Genomic DNA, 21,843 nt, shown 5'->3' with positions numbered 1-21,843 from the left:
AATAAAACAAAATAACTTGAACATCACTAGGAAACAGCGACTCTTCAAACATTATATATACACGTTGTTCTAGTCTCCTGAATGTCATAACCTGTTTGAAGAACAGTTTGCTCTACACATGTGAAGCCCATGGCATTTTACTCTTGCCTTCCCAAAACAGTCCTTTTGTGTAGCACTACACGCTAATGTTTACACACTTTTTTGTTTTCATTTGGGGATGTTCAGAAGGGACTTCAATACTGTAATAAAATCTGGAAGATGTGGACAAACAGCTGAGTGAAAGCTCAAAGCAATCATGTGGAATGAAAGCTGGTTTACTTGGCAAGTGCCAAGAATCAGTTTGTTTTTACTTAGATGAAACTAGATTATGGTATTTAAAACCCTAGGACATGAACATTCTTACATAGATAAAGCACGTGGTGAAATTAAACATGAACTAACTGCTAATTAGATGCACAGATTTACTGCACATTTTCCTAGGACTTCATTTTGTTTGTGTGATATTACAACACCAAATAAGTCAGTTTTGTATTTTCTTCCGTCCTAATTCATTGACCCCTTTGCTTTTTCCGTTCTGCAGTAGAAGTGCCGCACTGTTAAGTGGGATGAACATGGGTTTTCTCCTTGTGGTAATATATTTAAAACTGATAAACCACCTGAAAGTAAATGCTCATCTTCCAGATTGAGACCTGATGCTGCTTTCTAACGCTTTAGTTAATGCTTGCACAGGTCTCTAATCCAACTTTACATGTAATTCATTTACACAAGAGATGGTCGCTTTACTGAAGTTCAACATCTGGTTTTTGCTGAAGTCCTGTTTTCCAGGTGTTGCTGAGCCAAAAGGAGGCCCACTGGCTTACAGAAGGTCAGATGATACTGACTTTGAATCCGTGGCTGCTTTCCTGGTTCCTAGCCCTTTGCTCTAATCCCCTAGAACTCACTGCTGCTGCCTCTTGTCCTTTATCTTTTTAAACGCACCATGTGGATTAAAATGTAGTGATCTTTTTCTGTTGCATTTTTCTTTAGCAAAAGCAGCTTATTGGAAAAACAAGCTGGATTTTTTCAATTGAGTATTTAGAGTTTTACTTCAGTGTTATATCCAGACTGTGGTGATTATTGGGTTTAGCAAAGAAGGGTTTGTGAGTGTTTTCTTTCATCATTTTAGCCTCTCTTCCCTGACAGGGTAGATGATGAGATATAAAACAGCTGGGGCCCAGTCAAGTCCCATTATCTCAGCAACAATTTTCTTTTTAAACTGTTCTTGTGCATTCTGGCTATCCGCCAAAGGGAACGCCACTCTGTCTTCTGGGCAGAGCTCTTCTCCAAGCAGCCGTAGAGGAGCCCACCCTGCATGCAGACCAAAGAGACTCCTGGTTTGGCTACTAGAGACTTTTATTACCCAGAGTTCATTGATGTTTGTAGCCTTGAACAAACATTTGCAAAATATCCACATTAGCCTTTACCAACATGTTAACTGTTTTTGAGTTAATTGGAAATCATTAAGGCAAGGTGAAAAAGTCTAATGTAGACAAACGCTGCAGTAGGTGGACGTCAGGCTTCGTGTGCACACAGTTTTTGTACTAGTTTAATTGTTAAGAGGATGATTCTTTTACTGATCTAGTTATACCAGTAAAATCCTTAGTTGTGCTGGGATAAAGGGGCCTATTCCCCTTCCCATATGGGAAAAATGTATACCGATAACTGAGCCCATGCTGTGGGGGAAGCAGGTGTTACCGGTTCCATACTGCAGTGCAACTTCTGCGTGGAGCCAAGCCCCCTGTGGAGTTAATCAAGTTCTCTGGAGGCCATTTGGTGGAATCTGAGACACTGCTGTTGGAGAAGAGGGTGTTGCTGATTCCGTGGTGGCTGGAGATGGGAGAACTACTCCTTGGAACAGAAAGTGGCGGAAGTAGCTGTAAAGGCCAGGCAACCCGTAAGAAGTCTAAGCAGCAGCTGCACAGGGTACTTTTTTCGGGATTGGGCTTTTGGGAACTCTTTTGAGAAGGATGTAAAAGAATAAAATAACCAACCCTATGAGAGGCATCATTTTAACACAAGTGCAGGACAAGTTGTAATTCTAGATGAAAAAAGAAAAGGAGTACTTGTGGCACCTTAGAGACTAACCAATTTATTTGAGCATAAGCTTTCGTGAGCGACAGCTCACTTCATACTTCATCGGATGAAGTGAAGTGAGTCTCTAAGGTGCCACAAGTACTCCTTTTCTTTTTGCGAATTCAGACTAACACGACTGCTACTCTGAATTCTAGATGAATGCTTCTGTTTTTTGACAGCTATTAGCTTAAAGATCTCGCTCTTTATGGAAACACAGGTCTGGCCCAGAACTTGTATTCATTATGCAGAAATGCTTTCTTGCTAGTCTTTTTATATGTTTGCTCTTTACTAATTGACCTGAGTTTTCCAGTCTCTTTTTTTCCCAGGGCACTAAATCCTTATAATCTCTCCCTGCGATCACATGAAAGTAGGCTTACACATATTGCGTTCTGTACTCTTTAATGTATAGCATCTAGAAATGCACTAGAACAAGGAAAGGCATGCATAAATGTGAAGAGACTGACTATGTGCAGTAGGCAGAGCAACAACCGTCAAGGTGTTTATCTCATAGTATTCTCATTTCAATTAATTCCTTGTGACAAGATTCATTTAATAAGATAGTATTAATCCTGACATATCCCAAAGCACGTTACACCAAAGTTATGTGTACGCGCTGTACACATCATATAGCATCACGAAAGTGTAAGTGCTTCTGGGGTGACAGTTTACTAGTCAGTGATAGCAGTGCAGGGGGAGAGGATACTTTTGGCCAGGAACAGCAGGGAAAACCCCTACTTTTTCTGTTTGTCTATACAGTTTCATCTCAAAAACCCTTCAGTGGTAAACTGCATGTTACTTCATTCATCTGCCTTCCAAAGGTGAAGCAGACATTGAGCCATGTTGTTCCTTGGAATATTTCACACCGGAGGCTTAGATCACTAAACTACCACTCTAGTACATGGAACAGTTTTGAGTGTTTATCTTCAATAATATAATATAGGTAAAATTCGTATAAACTGTATTGCTTAAATTATTTCCACAGGGTGGTGCTGTTGCACCGTCTGTGTTTTACCACGTAATCTTTGGAGATCTGCTGCCTCGCAACACATTAAATGATAAGCTAACCAAAGCTCTTTGTCACCCTTCTTTTTATTAACCCCCTGAGCCTTTAAATATTGCCTTAGTTAAACCATTTTCATGCAGAAGCAAATTTGGAATCAAGGTACTGTTGGCTTGCTGACCATAGATCAAATTTCCATTTCTTTTGGAAGCATCTTTGTACCATATGTAGGCCCAGGTAGTGAGGCAATAATAACCCACATAAAGGGGATTTGGTTCACAAATCACAAAATATGTTAAATGTTAAATTTGTTTTTTACAAAGCCTTTATTAAATCCATATTTGTATTGCAGAAATGTGCCAAAAATGTTCTAATGAAGCAGCACCTGGGGGTTAATAAATGATATCATGAGTCCATTTTGATTGCCAAAAATGATTTTACTAAAGGAAGCCATGCCCAGGGTTGACTGTGTTTAGTCCATGAAAAATAATTGTTTTGTTTCCATATTTCTTTTATTGCTTTGTCAAGTTTTTTTATAATTCGCTTGCATGCTTGTTTGCACTGAAAGCAAATGAAGTCAGCCCTCAGTTTGTCTGTGTTTTTTCATGCATTGTAAAAGTGGGTTTTGGGAGGTGGAGGGGGTATTGTGGAGGCTCAGAATCCTCCACACTGCCTGATTTCCGCATTCACCTTTTCTGTTTTTGTTTTATCCTATTCAGGGTGAAGTGAAATCTGATGAAGAGCCAGCATGGAACATACTCCGTGACGATTTCATGATGGGAGCGTCTATGAAAGACTGGGATAAAGAGAGTGACAGGGAAAGCAACACTGGACAAGATGATGGACTAAGGCAGGATAGTGAAAGTGACTGATGGATGAAATAAAAGAATATTCAAGATAAAATGTTAGTTTACTTGAATAAAAAGCGCTACATTCTGTGAATGCACAGCTTTTGGGGATTGTAGAGATGCCTATTTTAAGGAAAGCAAAGACTTTCTTAGATTTGGGTGTGGCTTCTTTCCTCATTAGCTTCAAACTTTTATTTACCAAAACTTCACTCCCTATACTGAAATCCTGAAATATTTTCCAAAACATGTATAATTTTCAACATCTTTCCAAAACATTTTGTACAGTCAAAATAGTGGCACCTGCCCAATGAAAGATATGTTTTGCCAAGGTCATTAAAAGTGAATACATTGGTCATGGCTATTGACGTATTATTGTGCCTGCATTTCCAAAGCTAGGTTGCACCTTGAAAAGGTGTTAGCAATTTGTAATAGAAATGGCTTCCAATAAACACAGAAATTCCATCACCTTGTAAAGTTATTGGTTTCTTGTAGAGTCTGCAGTCCTTTGGCCAAGAAAGATTTTGTAGATAATAAAGAAAAGTTATGTTATGTTATATGACTAATGTCATAGTACTGGTCTCTGAGCATTGATTTGGTGGGAGACAATGGACACTTAATTTAAAAAAAGAAACTGTGCCTTATGACTGATGTCATCTCTTTATATTTTCTTTTTTTTTTTTTTTTCTTTGCAGGTCTTAAGTTAATTGCAGTACAAGACTGGTAGGAGATGAAAGGTGCTCTTGTGGGTTGTTTTTTGTTGTTTTTTTTTACAATAAATAAAACTTCAGGGGGTGATGTTGAGATTCAGATATTCCACATTCAGAAAGGAACTTCACCTGTGAGGTCCATGGCATAATTGCTATGACAACTGTACAGCTTGATTGATTAATGGTTTTATAAAGCGCTGTCTGTACATGATGTTGAATTGTGTCAAGGAAGGGTCACTGCTCTGAATTGCTTTTAGTATGAAGGTCAGATTCTCAGTTGGAGTAGATGTGTCGCTCTGTTACTAATTTACCCCAGTTGGTAATCCGTTCCTTAAAGTACAATGGGTAGAATACATATACATGTAAAGAAAGGATAGTTGTGTGGATAAGGAAGAAAAGTAATTCAGGGGACTGAATTCTGTCGCCCCACCCCGCCCATCCATAGGCTTGCTGTGAGAGCTTGTGTAGGTCAGTACCTCAGTTCCCCAATTGTAAAATGAGGATAGTACTTCATGGGTTTTAAGGCATAATTCATTGATATTTTTAAACCACTTTGAGATGATCTGGAAGCTTTTACAAAACTGCCAAGTATTCTTGAGTCTGCTGATTTCTCATGCACCGAACTATCTTTGCATCTTATTATATGCAGGGCACTAAGGAGTGCCTTCACTAATTTAAAAAAAATACTCTTAAGTATTCCCTTATTCAGCATCTAAGTGAAAATATAAAGGACATCATTGATGTAGTAGAGACAAACTATAAATGTTAAATTGGATTTAAATTTCTTAAATAATATGAGTGGAGGGATTTGTATATATTATACCATGTAAATATAATATACATATATAATTCATAAAACCAGCCCCTAACAACTGGCAATAGTTCTGTTATACTGTAGCCTGTTAACGCATCTGTTATATATTGTAGCATAACTCTTTGAGGAGAACTCGAAGCTAACAGCAGAAATGTTTACGATTTCAAACTGGTTTGAGTGTGAAGTGTATTAGATATCTAAGGCGACATTAGCTTGTGGCCTCATGATTATTATCACAAATGAAGGCATGTACCCAAAATATAAAGTGGCAAAACCACAAAAGTTTGATGTACATTTATCCCAACTTCTGAGGATTTGACATCTGTATAGTTATTAAATTAGTAGAATTGGCATCTCATTTATGCATTAATGTAAACAAATATTTTTAAAATAAGATAATATAGCTCGAATCTTATAAAGTACCATTATAGTTTCATATCACATTTCTTGGTTGCTGCAGAGTTTAATTACTTTGAGTAAAACCTCCATGGGCAGCCTTAAATCTATAACTTTACTGAACAAAGAGTTGATGATGCTGATTTAAATTTTCTCTGTGGTTTGTTCTTAAGGCCAGGTACTGACTTACATCCAACATCTAAGTCCTGTTTGAGATCAGCAGTATTTGGCTCTGACCAGTGGCTTACTGAGAACAACTACTTTAAAAAAGATGAATTTTTCCTACCAGAAAGTTGCTTGAGAAACTATAGTATATTTTGAAATGACTACATTTTATAAAATTATTTTTAGCAAACATTTCCATAATCTTTGTTTTCAGAACTTGTTTGTATGCACTTAGGTTTTTGCAGTAAAGTTATAAGTGACCAAAGCATTGAGTTGCCATTTATAAGTGTTTTTAAGAAAAACACGGAGAGATTATACATCAAAGATAACGTCTTAAAAGCTATAATTTTAGATGGCACATCAGCAGCTGAGCGTTGTGTGTGTAGGCCACATGTATTGCCTTTCAAAACCCTTAACGTACATAACTCTGACCTTTTTTATGTACTACTTCACAGACTGCCTAACCAACCCTCTCCTATAAAGCCTCCTTGCTTTTTCCTTTGGGTTGCATACAATATGCTGATGAATAATTAAAATCTAAATCTGAGCCATGTTTTTTAAATTAATCTTAAATAGGTGCTTTACTTGAACTGAAATCTGCAAAGCATCAGCACATCCATACGCTGTTTGAATTGCTACATTACTGACAGCATTATTGTCTAGCTTCCAGTGAAGTACGTATATGTGAACTTCAATCCTGCGACTTCGCTGGCCAATACATATTTTTGGGGGACATGCAAATATTTTAATATTTCATCAAAAACAAATTCTTCCTCCCACCACTTCTTTCTCCATCCAAAGTAATTCTGAAACATATTTCAAGGCATGGAAATGGTCCACTTAGCTTAACCCAACTGCCTTCTACCTTCTCTGTACCCGAAACATTTCTGTGAACACAAGTCCTGCCTTATAATTTGGTATTGTGGTTAAAGCCCAGCTGGAGATTTAAATGTGTAGTAAAAGTAGATTCCTGTTGTATAGGAGCAACTCTGAGACTGATTTCCTTTCTCAAGAGGGCAAGGATGATCAGACCCGTGGGCTCAATAGATGCTCAACACCTCTGGAATAGTGTGGAAGAGACAGAGCTAGAACCCACGTCTGCTGACTCCCTGCCCTCCCTAGCAGTGCCCTCTTCCTCTACTATCGCAGAGAGAGCAGAACTTGGTTCTCCAGATCAGTCTCCTGCTCCCATGAGTATCCAGGCTTCAGAAGAGCTGTGCTACTGCCTGACAGGAGAAGTTCATGATCCTACTTATCTTTATATGGTGTCTTTTTACATCCGCAGAAATAAAGACACCTAGGGCTGGTTCCAGATGTGCAAGGCACCAGGTAGGCTCCATAATATGCACATTGGAAAAGGATTCTTGGCTGCATGGATTGCAGAAAATAAATTTTCATTGCGGGGAGGAGCAGTTCACCTTAATTTGTTGGTTACTTTTGCCTTCATCTTCCGATCACCTTTCAGCTTCTCTTTCTGTGAGGAAAGGACCATCTTCCCCTAGCAGTGCTTCGGGTCTGCCCCGGTGGGAGAACTTTTGGTGGGCTGTTCTTGGGGTTTATAGAATATTCTGTACTAATTCTACTGGGGCGTGCACAGGCTCTGGGAACTTCCCTGCCATGGCTGCTTGAGTGGGGAGAGCTGCCTGCCTGCGGTGCCTCTCTGTGGCTGGTGATCTCTTGGTTCGGGCTGAGGAGCGTCTCCCTTCTGAAGTTGTATGCTCTGACCAAGATGAGCAGAGTGAACCAAGCATTCCCTTAGTAGGAAGCTGCTGATTGTAGGCCCTACCTGTTTTCTAGTGAAAAGGGGAGGTTTTTTTTTGAAAGAATGAAACTGTTCTGGGCAGGGTGAGGCTCCTAGAACAGGCTGACCTGTGTAGCTGAATGACCTGCATGTCCCTTGAGCTATCTCTGCAGTCACCACCAGGGAGGAAGGCAGTAGTCATCTCACCTCTAGCTCTTTGCACAATAGTTAGAAGAAGGACAAACCCTTAACTCTTATTAAATTGGTCCTGGCATCCTTAACAACCAGACTGAGCAGTCATCAACTTTGCTTTCTTACAGCCCGTGCAAACCGATCAATGACTTATCCAGGACTTGCTGCAAGCTAGAGGCAGGGGAAGGCTTGAAATGTCAGGGAGCCTTGAGATCTTGTTAAATTTTGATCATACTTGGAGCAAATGTGCAGAGATCCTAAAGCCAAATGAGGTTCACATTAAACACATAGACAATGAACAGATGCTTACAACCTTAGCCAGGGGTTTTGCATTCTGCAGTAGTTGGGAGGATTGTGAGGATTCCAAAAAGGCAGTTGAAAACTTGGTGACTTCACTCCCCTGCTTTCTGATGTACAGGGGAGATGCTTGAAGCAGAATGTTCTGAATAAGATAATAAATAATACCACAGGGCAAATACTGTAATTAAAGATTACAGTTGGGGAATGAGGGGATAGGGGCTAGCTTCCTTAGCTGTCTTACAACAGGCATTTGCTTTCCAAGGCAGTTGTTTCTTATCGCTCTTATCTTTGGGTACACATTGACTGAATAGAGCTTGACTCAAAATGCGTAGCTTCAACACTGAATAAAATACTTGCTTTTAGCCTCATGCAACATTTCAATCTTTAGAGTGAGTTCAGTCACCCTAACATGTACATAACTTGTGTGCTGCCAAATGCTTTAATAAGTTTAAAGGGGACCTTTTCAAAAGCTCCTAAGGGATTTAGCATCACACGACTTTCAATGGGATTCTAAATCTTTTAGGTGCTTTTGGAAATCTTCAGATAAATCAACAGTATTTTGTTATAGTATCATAGTTCATCCATTCTAGTGAGCTGACCAATAGCCTCTTCCCTCACTCCAATGAATGGCGGAGATTCTCATGCACCCGCATGCAGATTTTCAGTAATAATCTCAAAGTTCTATTTTCAGCATTTCTATTGGTCGTAAGATTGCTAAATAGGTCTGCATCCTGCAAAAACTTACACCCGAGGGGTCTCATTCTGTAAATTGCATATATAAATCTTTGCAGGCTTACAGCCCTAATAACTTTAAAGGATATTAAGATTCCATTTATAAATGGTTAGTTAATACATGATGAATAGATGTTATAAGCATGTAACAAACAGGAGTAGTGTGTGTCATAGATGGTTACAAGCACATCAGTAGAAGGTGTTGTCGATAGTTGTATACCATGGTTGTAAACAACATCTTGACTATCCGAATCCATAAAATGCATTAAAACATCTGTTAACCCATTATAAGCTCTCTTATAAATGTCATTTTAATATGACGTGTGGCTGATGTGGTTAGTTTGTTGAGTGAGTTTATCTCTTTGTCAACTGCAATTCTGTTATCCCCATCTGGAGAGAGACAGTGCAGTTCCTAATTCGAATGTTTCTGAAGTATTTCCTTTGCCATAATCTTGCCTGGGATGGGCAGGAGATATAGTGTCATTAATTAAATGAATGTTCCTGATTATTGCTTGGCATATCCGTGCGTCTAACCACATAATGAATTTTAGTTAGCATATGTCTTATGAAGTCATTTCTTTACATGAGAGAAGTAATTCATTTTTTTTGTATGCGATGTAGATGTTAAATACATGTAAAACATGTGTATGTTACATAATCTATTAGAAAAGTGCAGACGAGGGTTTAAAACAAGACACAAGGATCCAGGAATTCTAGCTTTTATTCACAACCCTGCCACTAATTAAGTGACCTTCCCAAACACCTCCAAGGAATTTTTAGGGACAAGAGCTTTCCCCATTCTGTTACCAGCACCACATGGGCAGATCCCGGCACCCTGTGCAGAGGTTTTCCATGATCAGAGCCTTAATAAATATTTCTGAAGTGTTTTTAGATTCAAGGATAAAAGATACTATGTAGCAGCAAGATGTTAATAATGTTCAGAAAGTGTGCCTGGTATGCTTTGTATAATAATTTTTTTAAGACTGAATGAAATATTCAGTAACACCCTGTTAATCTCTGTGCTATTTTTTATTTTGCAGGCACATGACTTAATATTTCTTTATAAAACATGTGGTTTCAGAAAATTCCTTTAGGCTAGAAGTTTGCAAGTGGTGCTACTGATTAGCATCATATCACAGTAGGACCATGCTAATGTTAGTGACTTAAGACAACAGGATCTGATTCTCACATACATTCAGGCCTCTTCACAATGCCAGAACAGGGTGTCAGAGCCACAGAGTGTAAGCACACACATCAAATAATATTTTAAAACTGACAACAGTGAAATAATACATGGAAATTCAGTCTTGGAACTTTGGGTAGTGAAGGCCCCAGTTCTTGCAAGGCACTCTTCTCTCCCATTGCAGCACCTTGCAGGATCATGTGTGAACCTGCCAACTCCACACCTGTTTGTCATCTCACATCAGCTCAACAGAATTATAGTCTTTATTACATGGCTAGTTTTCTGTGATATTATTTAATTGCCTGGGGATTTTTTTGTTTTCAAGTTTTTGGTGCCAAAATGAAGGATTAAAAAATTAAATTATGTGAAATGTACTTAGTATGTGAAGAACATTCCTCACTAGATTGTAACAGTTTTTAGGTAGATCAAATAGGAAAATCAACATACTGGCTGTGTCCTTTTAAATTCAAGTCCCTTTAAAGTTTGCTTTTTGTGAGGTAAAAAATGATCAGATGTCCGTATGACATACATAAGGCTAAAGGCTTGATGCTGGTAGATACACGGCACCCGCAGACTTAATTGGTTTCAGTGGGTGTTGAAACATTCTGCAGGATTGGGTACAACACACATAATCTAGACTTGGTCCAGGAGACAAATTGTTTTCCTGTATAGGGTCACAGAACTCAATATTTGGTCTCCTGTACGGTGCCATACCAAATCCAAGGGCTGATTTGTATCCTTCCTACATCATGGTAGCATACAGTACTGGTAGATGGGCTCCAGGGCTTGTGATGGGGTGGGCAATATTATCAAGGGGGCAATTAGTCAAGGTAAATTGATAGCAAGACTGACTTTGGGAACTTCCTTGTGCCTGTATATAGCACTCTCCTTCCTGCAGGTTGAATTTTGGCAGCTGGGTGTATGATTCTGGCTAGCTACTTGAGAATAAAAACCATAGACTGGCCCCTTGAGACTTGAACACACACAACCCGTCTGATCTGCTGCTGATTCAGTAGGCCAAGCGTAGGGCCAAACCACGATACAGCGTGCCAGTGATCTACACTGGTGAATAGAGCTTTATGGGACGGATGAGCAGTGGCCAGAGCTCTGGAAATGACACCCAAGGTGACATAGGCAAAGTCACTTCACCTCTCTGCCTTAATTTCCCCCAGCTGTAGCATGCAGTTAATACTTGGCCCTGTTTGTAAAGCAGTGGGGAATTACATCTGGATGTACAGCAACCTAGGCCCAAAATGTTTATTAAAAACTAAAATATAATGAAGAGGTTTATAAAATTGCTGATTCCAGCTCTGTTTTAGAGTGAAAGGGGGACAGGCGTCTGAAAGGAAAAGGATTTAGCTCATGCAAGATGCTAGAGCAGAAGGTCTGTTGACTGAAGTCTGTTTATTGACACCAACAGGGCCAGAGGAGGTTTCTGCCACACTGCCTTGCCATTTGAGCTCCGTGCCGCATTCCATCCTTGGCCGTTCTGCTCAGACAACTAGCGCCTGTGTACATATGATAGGTAGTTCTGTGAGGTGGAAATCTGTGCACTCCGACCATTAAGCTTATTTCACCCAGGATGTTCAGACAACTATTAGCAGTTAATAATACTAGCAACGTGTGTTGCACTTAATCCAGCAACCTACAGGTGGCTAAAAATCCATTTTAACTAGCTACCCAATACTTTCAAACATGATGAAAAAATACTTGGAAGCATGCACATTGATGCAACCTAACATATCAATTCCAATGGATGTCTTCCTAATTAACCTTTTTTCATCATCATCGTAAAGTTATCCAACCTGCTGCACACATATAATTCAGTGCCATCTGTTTCTCACTTTAATACATGATTTATAATTAAGTTTTAGCCAGATTTTCCAGCAAGATAATACAAATCTACCGGTCAATGAGACTAGATGTAAAATTGGTCAACACAAGGGGGAAAAGGAAGGAAGAAATAATTGAACAGAGTTTGGGCCAAGATTCGAATGAAATTAACAAAATTAAAAGAAGACACTCTGAGTAGCCTCCATCCAGCAGCTGTGTACAATGCTGAATGGACCAATAGGAAAGATGCAAAAAGGAAAGGTAAAGCTACAAGGGGGAAATAAATGTCTGTACAAGGAGGTCTGTCAAACAGATTCCTCTGAAGTCTAAACTTTTCATAAATTGGATCAGGAACGCTCCAGATAGTTAGGAGATAAGTTCCTATAATTAGATAATGGCCAAAGGGCAGATAATTTAATATGTATTAGCGCAAAGAGAGGGTCCTTTTCATGGTATTCTGAGTCCTGGGTCCCAGTGGTATAGAAATCCAGTTTGCACAGCCTCTTTGTCTCCATATAATTCTATTTTTTGCAAAATGTGCTAAGAAATCTAGGCTTCAAAGATTTGCAAAATATGCTACAATTATTTTGGTCGTCTTTATGGATTTAAAGACCTGGCGGGGTCTCTAATCCACAGCCTGGTTGGGTGGAAGAGAGGCCTGGCCGAAGCTGGAGCTCCCAAGGGCATTTTATTTGACGATATGCATCTGAGGAAGTGAGCTGTAGCTCACGAAAGCTTATGCTCTAATAAATTGGTTAGTCTCTAAGGTGCCACAAGTCCTCCTTTTCTTTTTGCGAATACAGACTAACACGGCTGCTACTCTGAAACCTGTCATTATTTGACTCAGTTTCAGTGCCTCTGGGGCAGGGTGTGTATATGCTCTGCTGTGGGAGCTCCACCACCTTTTTACAGGGTGCTGTATGTACTCTCCCCCATGTTTGTTCCCCTCCACTGCGGGTGGGGTGTGGACAGAGGAGCAAAATCCTCATGGTCTCCGGGACGGATTGTCTGTCTGACAGGTGTGCAAGAAGTATTGACTTCCTAGTGCCCTGTTTTCTTCCTTCTATACCCCAACTGTGAGCACCCATGCAAGACTGGCTACCATCTTGCCCTATGGGTGCTCTTCATTGAAATTACTGGACTCTTAGAGTGCTAGACTAGGAAGTGCTCTGTGACCAGACAGCCTAATTGCTATGTACATCTCCTGAGCTGCCTGCTTCTGCAGGCCTCAAAAATTGGAAGAAAGCTCCATGTTATAGTCTCCACCTGCTGCAACACCAAAATAGAATACAATGAAGGACACAGAGAAGGCAAGGAGGAAGCAATAGGTGGGGCAGTCCTGCTCTTATTGAAGTCAATGGGAGATGGAATAGATAGAGCCTGGAGGCCCTTAAAGTTTGCATTGATGAGGAATTACCTACTTTAATGGAAATAACATTTTCTGTAACCTCTGTTCCTTGATTCTGCATGTATGATGGAATAGGCTTACTGTAATAAAAGAGGCTGCACCAAATTTGCATGGGAGTGGGGCAAATGTGAGTTTAGAAACAAGAACAGCTGAGAGTTACATCCCTGTGTGTGGGTGGCCTTTGCAGCTGCTAATCCATCCTAGATCGGGCTTAATTTGGAATGCTATAGAATTGCCTTTATAGACCTTACAGGGTCAAGGGATTGGCTCTAAGTGAATAAATGGAACAGCTGACTGGAAGTGCTTTATAGGAAGCCTCCAAAACTGCATGCCAAAGAAATCCAGTTTGAGAGAGTTTATAGAAAGGCAAGCAGGATCATCTATGCATGACTGGAAAAAGCCTCCAATGTCAGAGTCTATCCCCACCCCACGCAAGTGTAAGATATGGTCCAGGTAGAGGGTACATCTGACGCTGAGATACTAGGCCTCAGCTAAAAGACCCATGGAGCAACCAGATCCAAAGCTGCTGTCTGAGCCTGTTCGTGGTGTAGGTCCTACAACTCTTAGTAAATGTAGTAAAACTACTGCAGATTCTGAGGGAGGCATACTGGAGGTGAGCAGAGGGCCTGGATGGCGTAGCAGACTAGCGATCAGAGCCCTATACCTCTAGATCACTAGCACAGGTGGAGTAGTGACCAAAAGTGGCTATTCAGTAGCCGATGTGAAATCAGTTTGGACTCAGACTGATCTGTAGTGGGAATGTACAGTTCAAAGATATGAACACCAGAGTTACGGACTTACCGGTCAGCCAGACACCCTGTGGAACTGGAAGTCCTCAATGAGGCAGCAGTGGAGACAAAAAAACCCCCCCACCAGCAAATGCTGTACTACCTCAAGCCTTCAGGCCCAAGGCTCAGGGCTTCAGGCATGGTGGGTTGGGGCTGCAACTACAGGGTAAGGGGGCTTGGATTTTCTGATCTTCAGGAGCACTGGGGCGCAGGGGTTTAGACTGGGGGGAGCGCTGGGGCTTGGGGCTTCAGCCCCATGGCTCTGCTCCTGGTGTTCAGCCCTGCGGGGGGGGGGGGGGCACTGGGGCTCGGGACTTTAGCTAAGAGGGGAGTGCCAGTTTCAGCCCCAATGCTCCCCACATAGCTAAAACCCTGAGCCCTAATGCAACCCCCCCCCCCGAAACCAGGAGTGGAGCCTTGAGCCTTGGTGACTCCCCACCCAGGACTGAAGCCCTGAGTCTCGGCACCCCCTGCAAGGCTGAAGCTGGGTATGGAGCCATGGGGCTGAAGCCCCCAGCCCCAGTGCTCCCTGCAGGTCTAAAGTGCTGAGCTCTGGTGCTTCTGTGGGCCCCAACTCCGCCCTGACCCCCACCCCCACCTTGCGCCTGCAGTCTCAATGACCTCCCCCACCCGCCCCCAGCACTGAAGTCCATAACGTCGTCTTCAGAGTTACGGAACATTTCAGAGTTACAGACAACCTCCATTCCCAAGGTATCTGCAACTCTGACGTGCTACTGTACCCACTGCAGAAAAATGCCAGCATGGTTGATGCTCTTGAGGGCAGTCTCAGCTGAGGCCACTGAAGTGGCATAGATACTGAGCTGCCCTCTTACCCGTTCTAGTCAGGGGATGAGCTGTGTTAGCAGTATCATGCTGTAGACAAATGCAGGATTCCAACTTCAAAGGATGTCAGTTCCTCTCACTGCATTCACTAAACCAATCAAACAAAACCCATACCAAAGCAAACTAGAATGACTAATGTATGAATGAAATAATCCAGTTCTGATTCTCAGTGTAAACATTCTGGGAATATGCAACGTTTTTCTGCGCTATTTAGAAACATTAGTGTTGATTCTTTGATGTGGCTTGACAACTAGCTGCTTTCATAGGGAACAGCCTTATGCACTGAATGAAGCTGGGTTATGACAGTAGACCAAGGATGCTCATTGTCACGGTGAAAGCCAGGAAAAACAGTGAGACACAAAGTTTATTACACTTTATTATGGGTATATTTGCTCCCTGGGGTGAAATTCACTCCTGTGCAGAGCAACCACTCAAGGCTTACATAACACTTAAAAGCACTTAGGATGGCTAAAGGCATAGGCTTTTTGTAGGCACTCTGTACAGAGGCAAATCTGATCCTACTTGGTCTAGGGCTGTCTCTTCAGTTTGATGAATGACTGCAGTTTCCTCATTTACATCAGCTCATTCTACAGGGACACAATCCTGCAAGCTCTTCTTGTGCAGAGCGCCAGTTGATTTAAGTGGTCCATGGACAGTGGACTTGAAAATGTTTAAAAAAACCCCCAAACATTTGAAGAGGATATCAATCTCTGGCCACAGGGAAAAAACTAGAAGTTGTTCCACCCCTCTCCCCACTTCCTACTCCCCAAAGTAGATCAGCGTGGACTTTCTACTGGGACGGTCTAAAATAGTAAATCAAAGTCTAACTGTCTAGAGTTTTTCTTCTCCGCTGCCCTTGAAAATGAGCCACTTTGAAGATGTTACACTCTTAGGAATCCACTTTGTTTTATTTAACGCTTTTCTTTGTGCAAGCTGCACCAACGGGCTGCCGGAGAAGCAAGAACCCTACAGTCTTCGTGAACTAAAGAATAACTCTGTTCCTGTGCAGCTGCAATACGTGGCTTAAGATATTACATTACTACAGGCCCATTTTTGAGGCTGCTGCCACTTACTTAATATTGCTTTATAAACAATCCTCTTCTTAAAAAACCACCACAAGTACAGCCTGGAAGCATGTTTTCACTGAAGTTGTACAATTGAATTTCCTGAATATTGTCATATAGATGTTCTGCTAGAACTACTAACAATTTCTACGATTATCATTTGTCTTATTTATTGGCGCACAATCAACACTGTCTATATACAATTCTAAAATAACATGCAATAACCTTTCAGGCCTTGAAATATTATGAAAGAAATACATATGCACTCCATATAACGCAGTGATCTATGAATTTATAATAGTTTAGATTAGAGGTCCTGACCACTATGGTCTTTATAAATTCCCTTACAATTTTCATAATACTAGTGCCCCCGATTTTCTGCAGCATCCAGTCTGCACTGAGTAGTGGAGGGTTGTTCCACAAAGGTGCTGTTGTGGCTTCCAGATTGTCAGGGTCTAATCTATGTCAGCTAGTAACAGTTCCTAAACTAGAGTATTGTGGCCATACCCCCATCTCTGCTCCCAGAATTCCTCCAACAGCTAGAGCTGCCGGGAGGAGTGGTCCAAGAGATAGCTATGTCAGCTCAGCACCTACCGGGGACTGCATACTCCTCCAGTTAGGGAAATCTGTGGTTGATCTGGCCTTAGGTGTCTTAATGCTGGTATCCTGGTCATAGTCCATTCTAAATTTGCACTATACCTTCAGTTGCTTGTGGTATTGTTCTTTGTTTCCTGTCTTAAATTGTTGTGTAGTGGTGGTGTGCACTGGAGAACAGTTCCCATCTTTCAACTCAGAGGTGCTGGCACTGTATAAGTGGAAAAAGTTATTTGGACCGAATTCTGTTGTTCTTTCTCACATGAACACTCCTAATGAAGCCAAGAGGTCTGTTTGCATGAGCTGGGACTACTTGTGAGGAAAGGTTGCAGGATCAGACCTTCACTTTGTAAAGTATGCAAAGAACTTTGGGCCTCTAAAACAAAAATCACTATGTTAACATAAGATCATTTTAATTTTATGTCGAACATCCAGAGATAAAAAGTAGTCAATGTTTTTGAAACGTAAGGGCTGCAGGACAGAGTCCTGTATGAAATAAGAGACACATCCTGGTGGCAATGGGGCCACTTGCAGAAGTAAGCTCAATAGGATTTTGGTGTCAAGTACACATAGGAATCACTATGCTCACTAATGAAAAGCACAATACAGAAGTGTAGAGGACTGGTGCCTTCAGCTACACCAAATGGTAAAATCAAGTGTTTTATTACGTATGGTTTTCCTCTATTTGTCATCTCTTCATCTCACCGTTATAAGGTGCTACCTCTGCTCTAGAAATTGAACGGTTGTGTGTGCTTGTTTTTATAGAAAGGAGAATTCGCAAGTTTCTTGACTGGCAGACTGCGTCAGAACAGCTAAGATTCAACATGAGCAGAGTAACTGCTGCAAAGTTCTGTGTATGCCACAAAGAATTAATTGTGCAATTGTCAGACGCTCGTCATCAATGTGAAGCTTATGAAATGTGCCTCTTAAATTTTAAAAGTTATTCCTTCTCCAACAATGTTCTCTAGTTTATGAAATGTGGCCAGCCACCTTACTTAATGACCTGGTCGTCAGCAGTTTGAGAAAGATTATTGCCATTGTATTTTGCACAGCACATTTGTGTATAACCAAAACAATCTAAAAAAGAAACCACAAATTGTAAAATCCAGACCACATAATTTTTAAGTTAACAGGAAACATGAAAGCCTTAAGTTCAGTGTGTGAAGTAACTTTCCAGGTGTCCCTGTTTTTGTAATAAACAGTTACTGTTTATTAAAAAAAAATCAACATATAAAAAGACAGCATTGTACTGAATTGAAAGCACAAGAACAGATAAGTCCTGTTCTTTCTCTGTGCTTTCTTTACTCACATTTGGGTGCCCAAGAAATGCAGGATGGGGTCCATTTAAAAAAAAATATAGATCAAATGAAATTTAACTGCATTTGTATTTAGTAAATGTTTTCCACAGTAGTTTTTCACTCTAATTCACTCTTTAGAATGTAATACATACAAGGGATACCTTCCCAAAATAAAATGCAAGGGTTAATTATGATAGTTTAGCCTATTAGATATGTGCAGAGTGAAAATAAAGTTATAACTCAAAAACTGAATTACCTGTATTGAAAGGCATGTGGTTGTTTAATTCTGAAAGTATGTTTAGTTTATGGCACTTTATCTAGCAGAATTGCATTGGACCGTGCACATTAAAATGGCAAAAGTTACAGGGCCAAATCTTGATTGCCTTACTCAATGCAATTGGTCACATGTCCATGATAAACAGAGGTTGGGCCATAATTTCTTTGGGGTCCAATTCTGCATTGCTTGTATATCCACAAGAAAATATGTGGGAGCAAGAGTTTTGGGTGCACATAGAAAGTAGGCAATGTGTTATGAGAGAGAGAATTCCAAATTTTCAAATGGAAACCTGGTGCTTGTGTATTTTGGTATATATTGTAATGAACTGGCTAGAATGTTCTCTACTAGGGAGAATCACAATGGCTGAGCTGTGTATATCAGGCCCTATGTTACAGGTGGTAGGGGCTTAGATCAAGTGGTAGGGATCCATCTATGCTTTTGGAACAGGAGTCTACATTCTATCCCGGCTGCTCCTGAGAGCTTCAATAATTTGCACCATAGTGATACCAAGAAGCCTTAGGTAGCAACAGATTTGTTACACTGATGTCAAACTGAGAGCTGAACTATAGTGAATGCCAGACACTTGAGGTTGAGATTTGTCAAACTAAGAAAGTGTGTAATGAACTGGTAGTTTTGTGTGTGTGAACCACTATTGGCCTCTCTACTGGACAGCATAAGAACTGCTCTGTTGTAGGTTATAAGACTTGTAACGAGAGTTGATCGGAAAAGTTCTGGCACAACATTCTTCTTTTGGAATTTGCTGATTTGGCAAAATCAAAACATTTCCTGGAGACCATTCAATTTCGCTGACATTTAGCTGAAAACCAGCCAGGTTTTGAAACCTGCGCGCTTTCCTGCCAGCTCATTTGCCTCACTCCCCAGCTCACCTGGAAGGGTCTTCGGCTCTGGAGCAGCCCCCCAAACAGATTGCCTCAGAGTCAGAGACCCTAGGGTCCACAGAGAATTTTGAAATTTTTGTTTTTTATTCCTAACTTCCTAAAAAGCAAGTTTCAAAATATCAAAATCCTGAAGGAGAATTACCTTTCTCTGCCCAGCTCTGCTTATCATTGCGGACAGCTAGTGAAGAGTGTCTAAATGCTCACATGCTGTGGGCTAGTGCTTGAGTAGGAGGATCTGTGTTCTAGCTGTGTTGTCGCTGTGAAGTTGTGGATTGGCATGAGGTACAGCGTAGTAACAACTGTAAATTCTTATGTGGCCCTGGATGTATTACAGTATATTTCTTCATGGTTTCAGGTACAGGTTTGGGAGGAACTACATTAATTTCACAAACTTATGTTCAGAAACATTCACATCTTAGATCCAACGGGTGGCAGGGCCAGATCTTTAGTTGGTGAGTGAAGTCAATGGAGTTATATCAATTTATACTAGCTGAGGAAATGGCGTTTTGTTTTTAAACAGGAATCTTACAGAAATAAGATCAAATGAATCCACTAATTCAATTTCATTTTGCCTGATATTGGAAACCATATTATTTCCCAAATCATTATCACTGGAGCTGTACCTTTCAGGTCAAGAAGAGTAAGACATTGACACAGAAAACAATCAAAATGTGGTGATGTGAGAGGAAAACTTTTATTCAGCTCTCTGTAGGAATTCAAACAGGTTTAAATGGACAGGTGCCATTAAATGCGATATTCAGGACTGGTGCAATGTCAGTTGTGTGGCTGCAGTGCCATCCATCTCTGCTTATTTTTAAACGTGTTTACTTTCAAACGATGAAAGAAATGACCTTTCAAATATACAGTATTCTCATGTCCTTTATCCAGTAGGAAGGCTCGTCTTTGCTTATATCCTCAGCAGTGCGCTCGCAACACTGCTTTCCCTACAGTGGAGCCCTGCCATTGTGAACAACATGCAGTAGTTCAGTACTGCTAGGCCCTTTTATCTCCCCCGCCCATTATAACTGCTGTAAGGAAGCTGTTTTCCTTGCAGACATACTGAGAAGTAAAATCTTGCCCTTAATCTAAGGGCTACCACTTTCAAGTGACTAGCAAGTCTTAGAAATCTTTGGTTTCAGAGTAACAGCCGTGTTAGTCTGTATTCGAAAAAAAGAAAAGGAGTACTTGTGGCACCTTAGAGACTAACCAATTTATTTGAGCATGAGCTTTCGTGAGCTACAGCTCACTTCATCGGATGCATACCGTTCCGTTCCTTTTCTTTTTTAGAAATCTTTGTAATACTTCCTAGAAACAGTACTTCTAAGGCTAGATCATCAGCTGGTATAAATTGGTATAACTCTTTTGACTTCAGTGGTTCTGTGTTGATTTATACCATCTAAGGATCTGGGCCTATATCTTTTGGGATATTTGAGCCGTCCTATCTCGCTTCCTCTGTACATTTTTTCTAACATAATTAGGAATAGTATAGCTGTGGTCCTAACCCTTTATGCCCCTTATGTCATCATGCTGCACTGAATGCTCCTACACCCCTATCTTATACCATAACAGGAGGTTTAGAAACAATCTGGTCACTATGGAAGAGCGTGGGCTAGATGACTTAGTAGAGGCTCCCAAATGATTCTCTCTCTCTTAACACATCCAGTGAAAAATTATGACAACTTAATGCTTAAGGGAATGTAGGGATATAATGGCGGGTGTTAAAGGAACAAAGGCTACTTGATCATTTCATGAAGTTCATTCATGCTGATGTACAGATGTGATAAATGGACTGTGACAGAAAAAGAAAAGACATAGGGGATGAAGTTAAGAATGAGATCTATTTGACTGTAGAATAATTTTTCAAGAGCAGGGCCAGAATGCGGTATGGGCAGAATGCATTTAAGTCAAACCACTAGCAATTCCCTATGTACAAAGAAGGAATGATCATGCATTGGCACCAAGATGGACAAGGTAAACCCAACAGGTCATTCTATATATAACATCTAGGAGACTGTGGTGGATATAAGAAGTAACTGAGAGATCAAATTAGAGAGACAGAAATTAAAAAGCTCCTGGAGTGAGCGACTGAGTGGCCTAGTACAAATGACAATGTGCACAAAGGACACCTAGGAGAAGGCAGGAGAGAATCATCATCACAGTCCTAATGAGTATAATGATAACCAGGTAACACTTCAGAGGAGAGAATGATGAGAACAAGGCCACAAAATGTGTATGGAAGTAGAAGTTAAGTACAGGCGAGTGGATTGAGCAAAGCCAGAATACCTTCTGTTGACTATTGAAACAATGGGCCAAATTTGCTGCCTAATCTAATAATGAACCATAATTATTTGCACATACTTTTCTAATAGAAATACCTCACAGAGCTCCACAAAAGGTGGGGCAGGCATGACAGTGACCCCTATCGCGGGTGCCAGTCAATTCCCTGCAACACAGTTGCAAGCCGCGGTGCGCTTTGGCTCCATGACGTTAATAACAGGCTCAAGAAACAGTAAACCCCAAGCAAGCCTGGCAAGAGTTGCTTTGGCTTTTCAGCTCGCGTCCCCCCTCCCCTTCTCTCCGACCCCGCGCGGTGCGGCACCTTGAAGCGTATGCACCGCTAATGCTGGCTGGCGGGGCCCCTGCCTGCTG

General features: G+C 40.9%; 1 protein-coding gene across 1 annotated transcript in view; it reads left to right on the top strand.

The window, feature by feature from the left end:
• RRP15 (ribosomal RNA processing 15 homolog) overlaps window positions 1–4,425 on the top strand; it is a 41,753-nt gene extending 37,328 nt beyond the window's left edge. The window contains exon 5 of the mRNA XM_084623764.1: window positions 3,832–4,425. Within this exon, the coding sequence (XP_084479890.1) occupies window positions 3,832–3,984 (153 nt within the window). The 3' untranslated portion in view covers window positions 3,985–4,425. The remainder of the gene's footprint in view (window positions 1–3,831) is intronic.
• Window positions 4,426–21,843: the final 17,418 nt, after the last annotated feature.

Source organism: Lepidochelys olivacea (assembly GCF_965140295.1).
Source record: "Lepidochelys olivacea isolate rLepOli2 genome assembly, chromosome: 3".
NCBI classification, from domain to species: Eukaryota; Metazoa; Chordata; order Testudines; family Cheloniidae; genus Lepidochelys; species Lepidochelys olivacea.
Note: the sequence above shows the minus strand (reverse complement) of the source record. Positions and strands in the feature narration are given on the sequence as shown.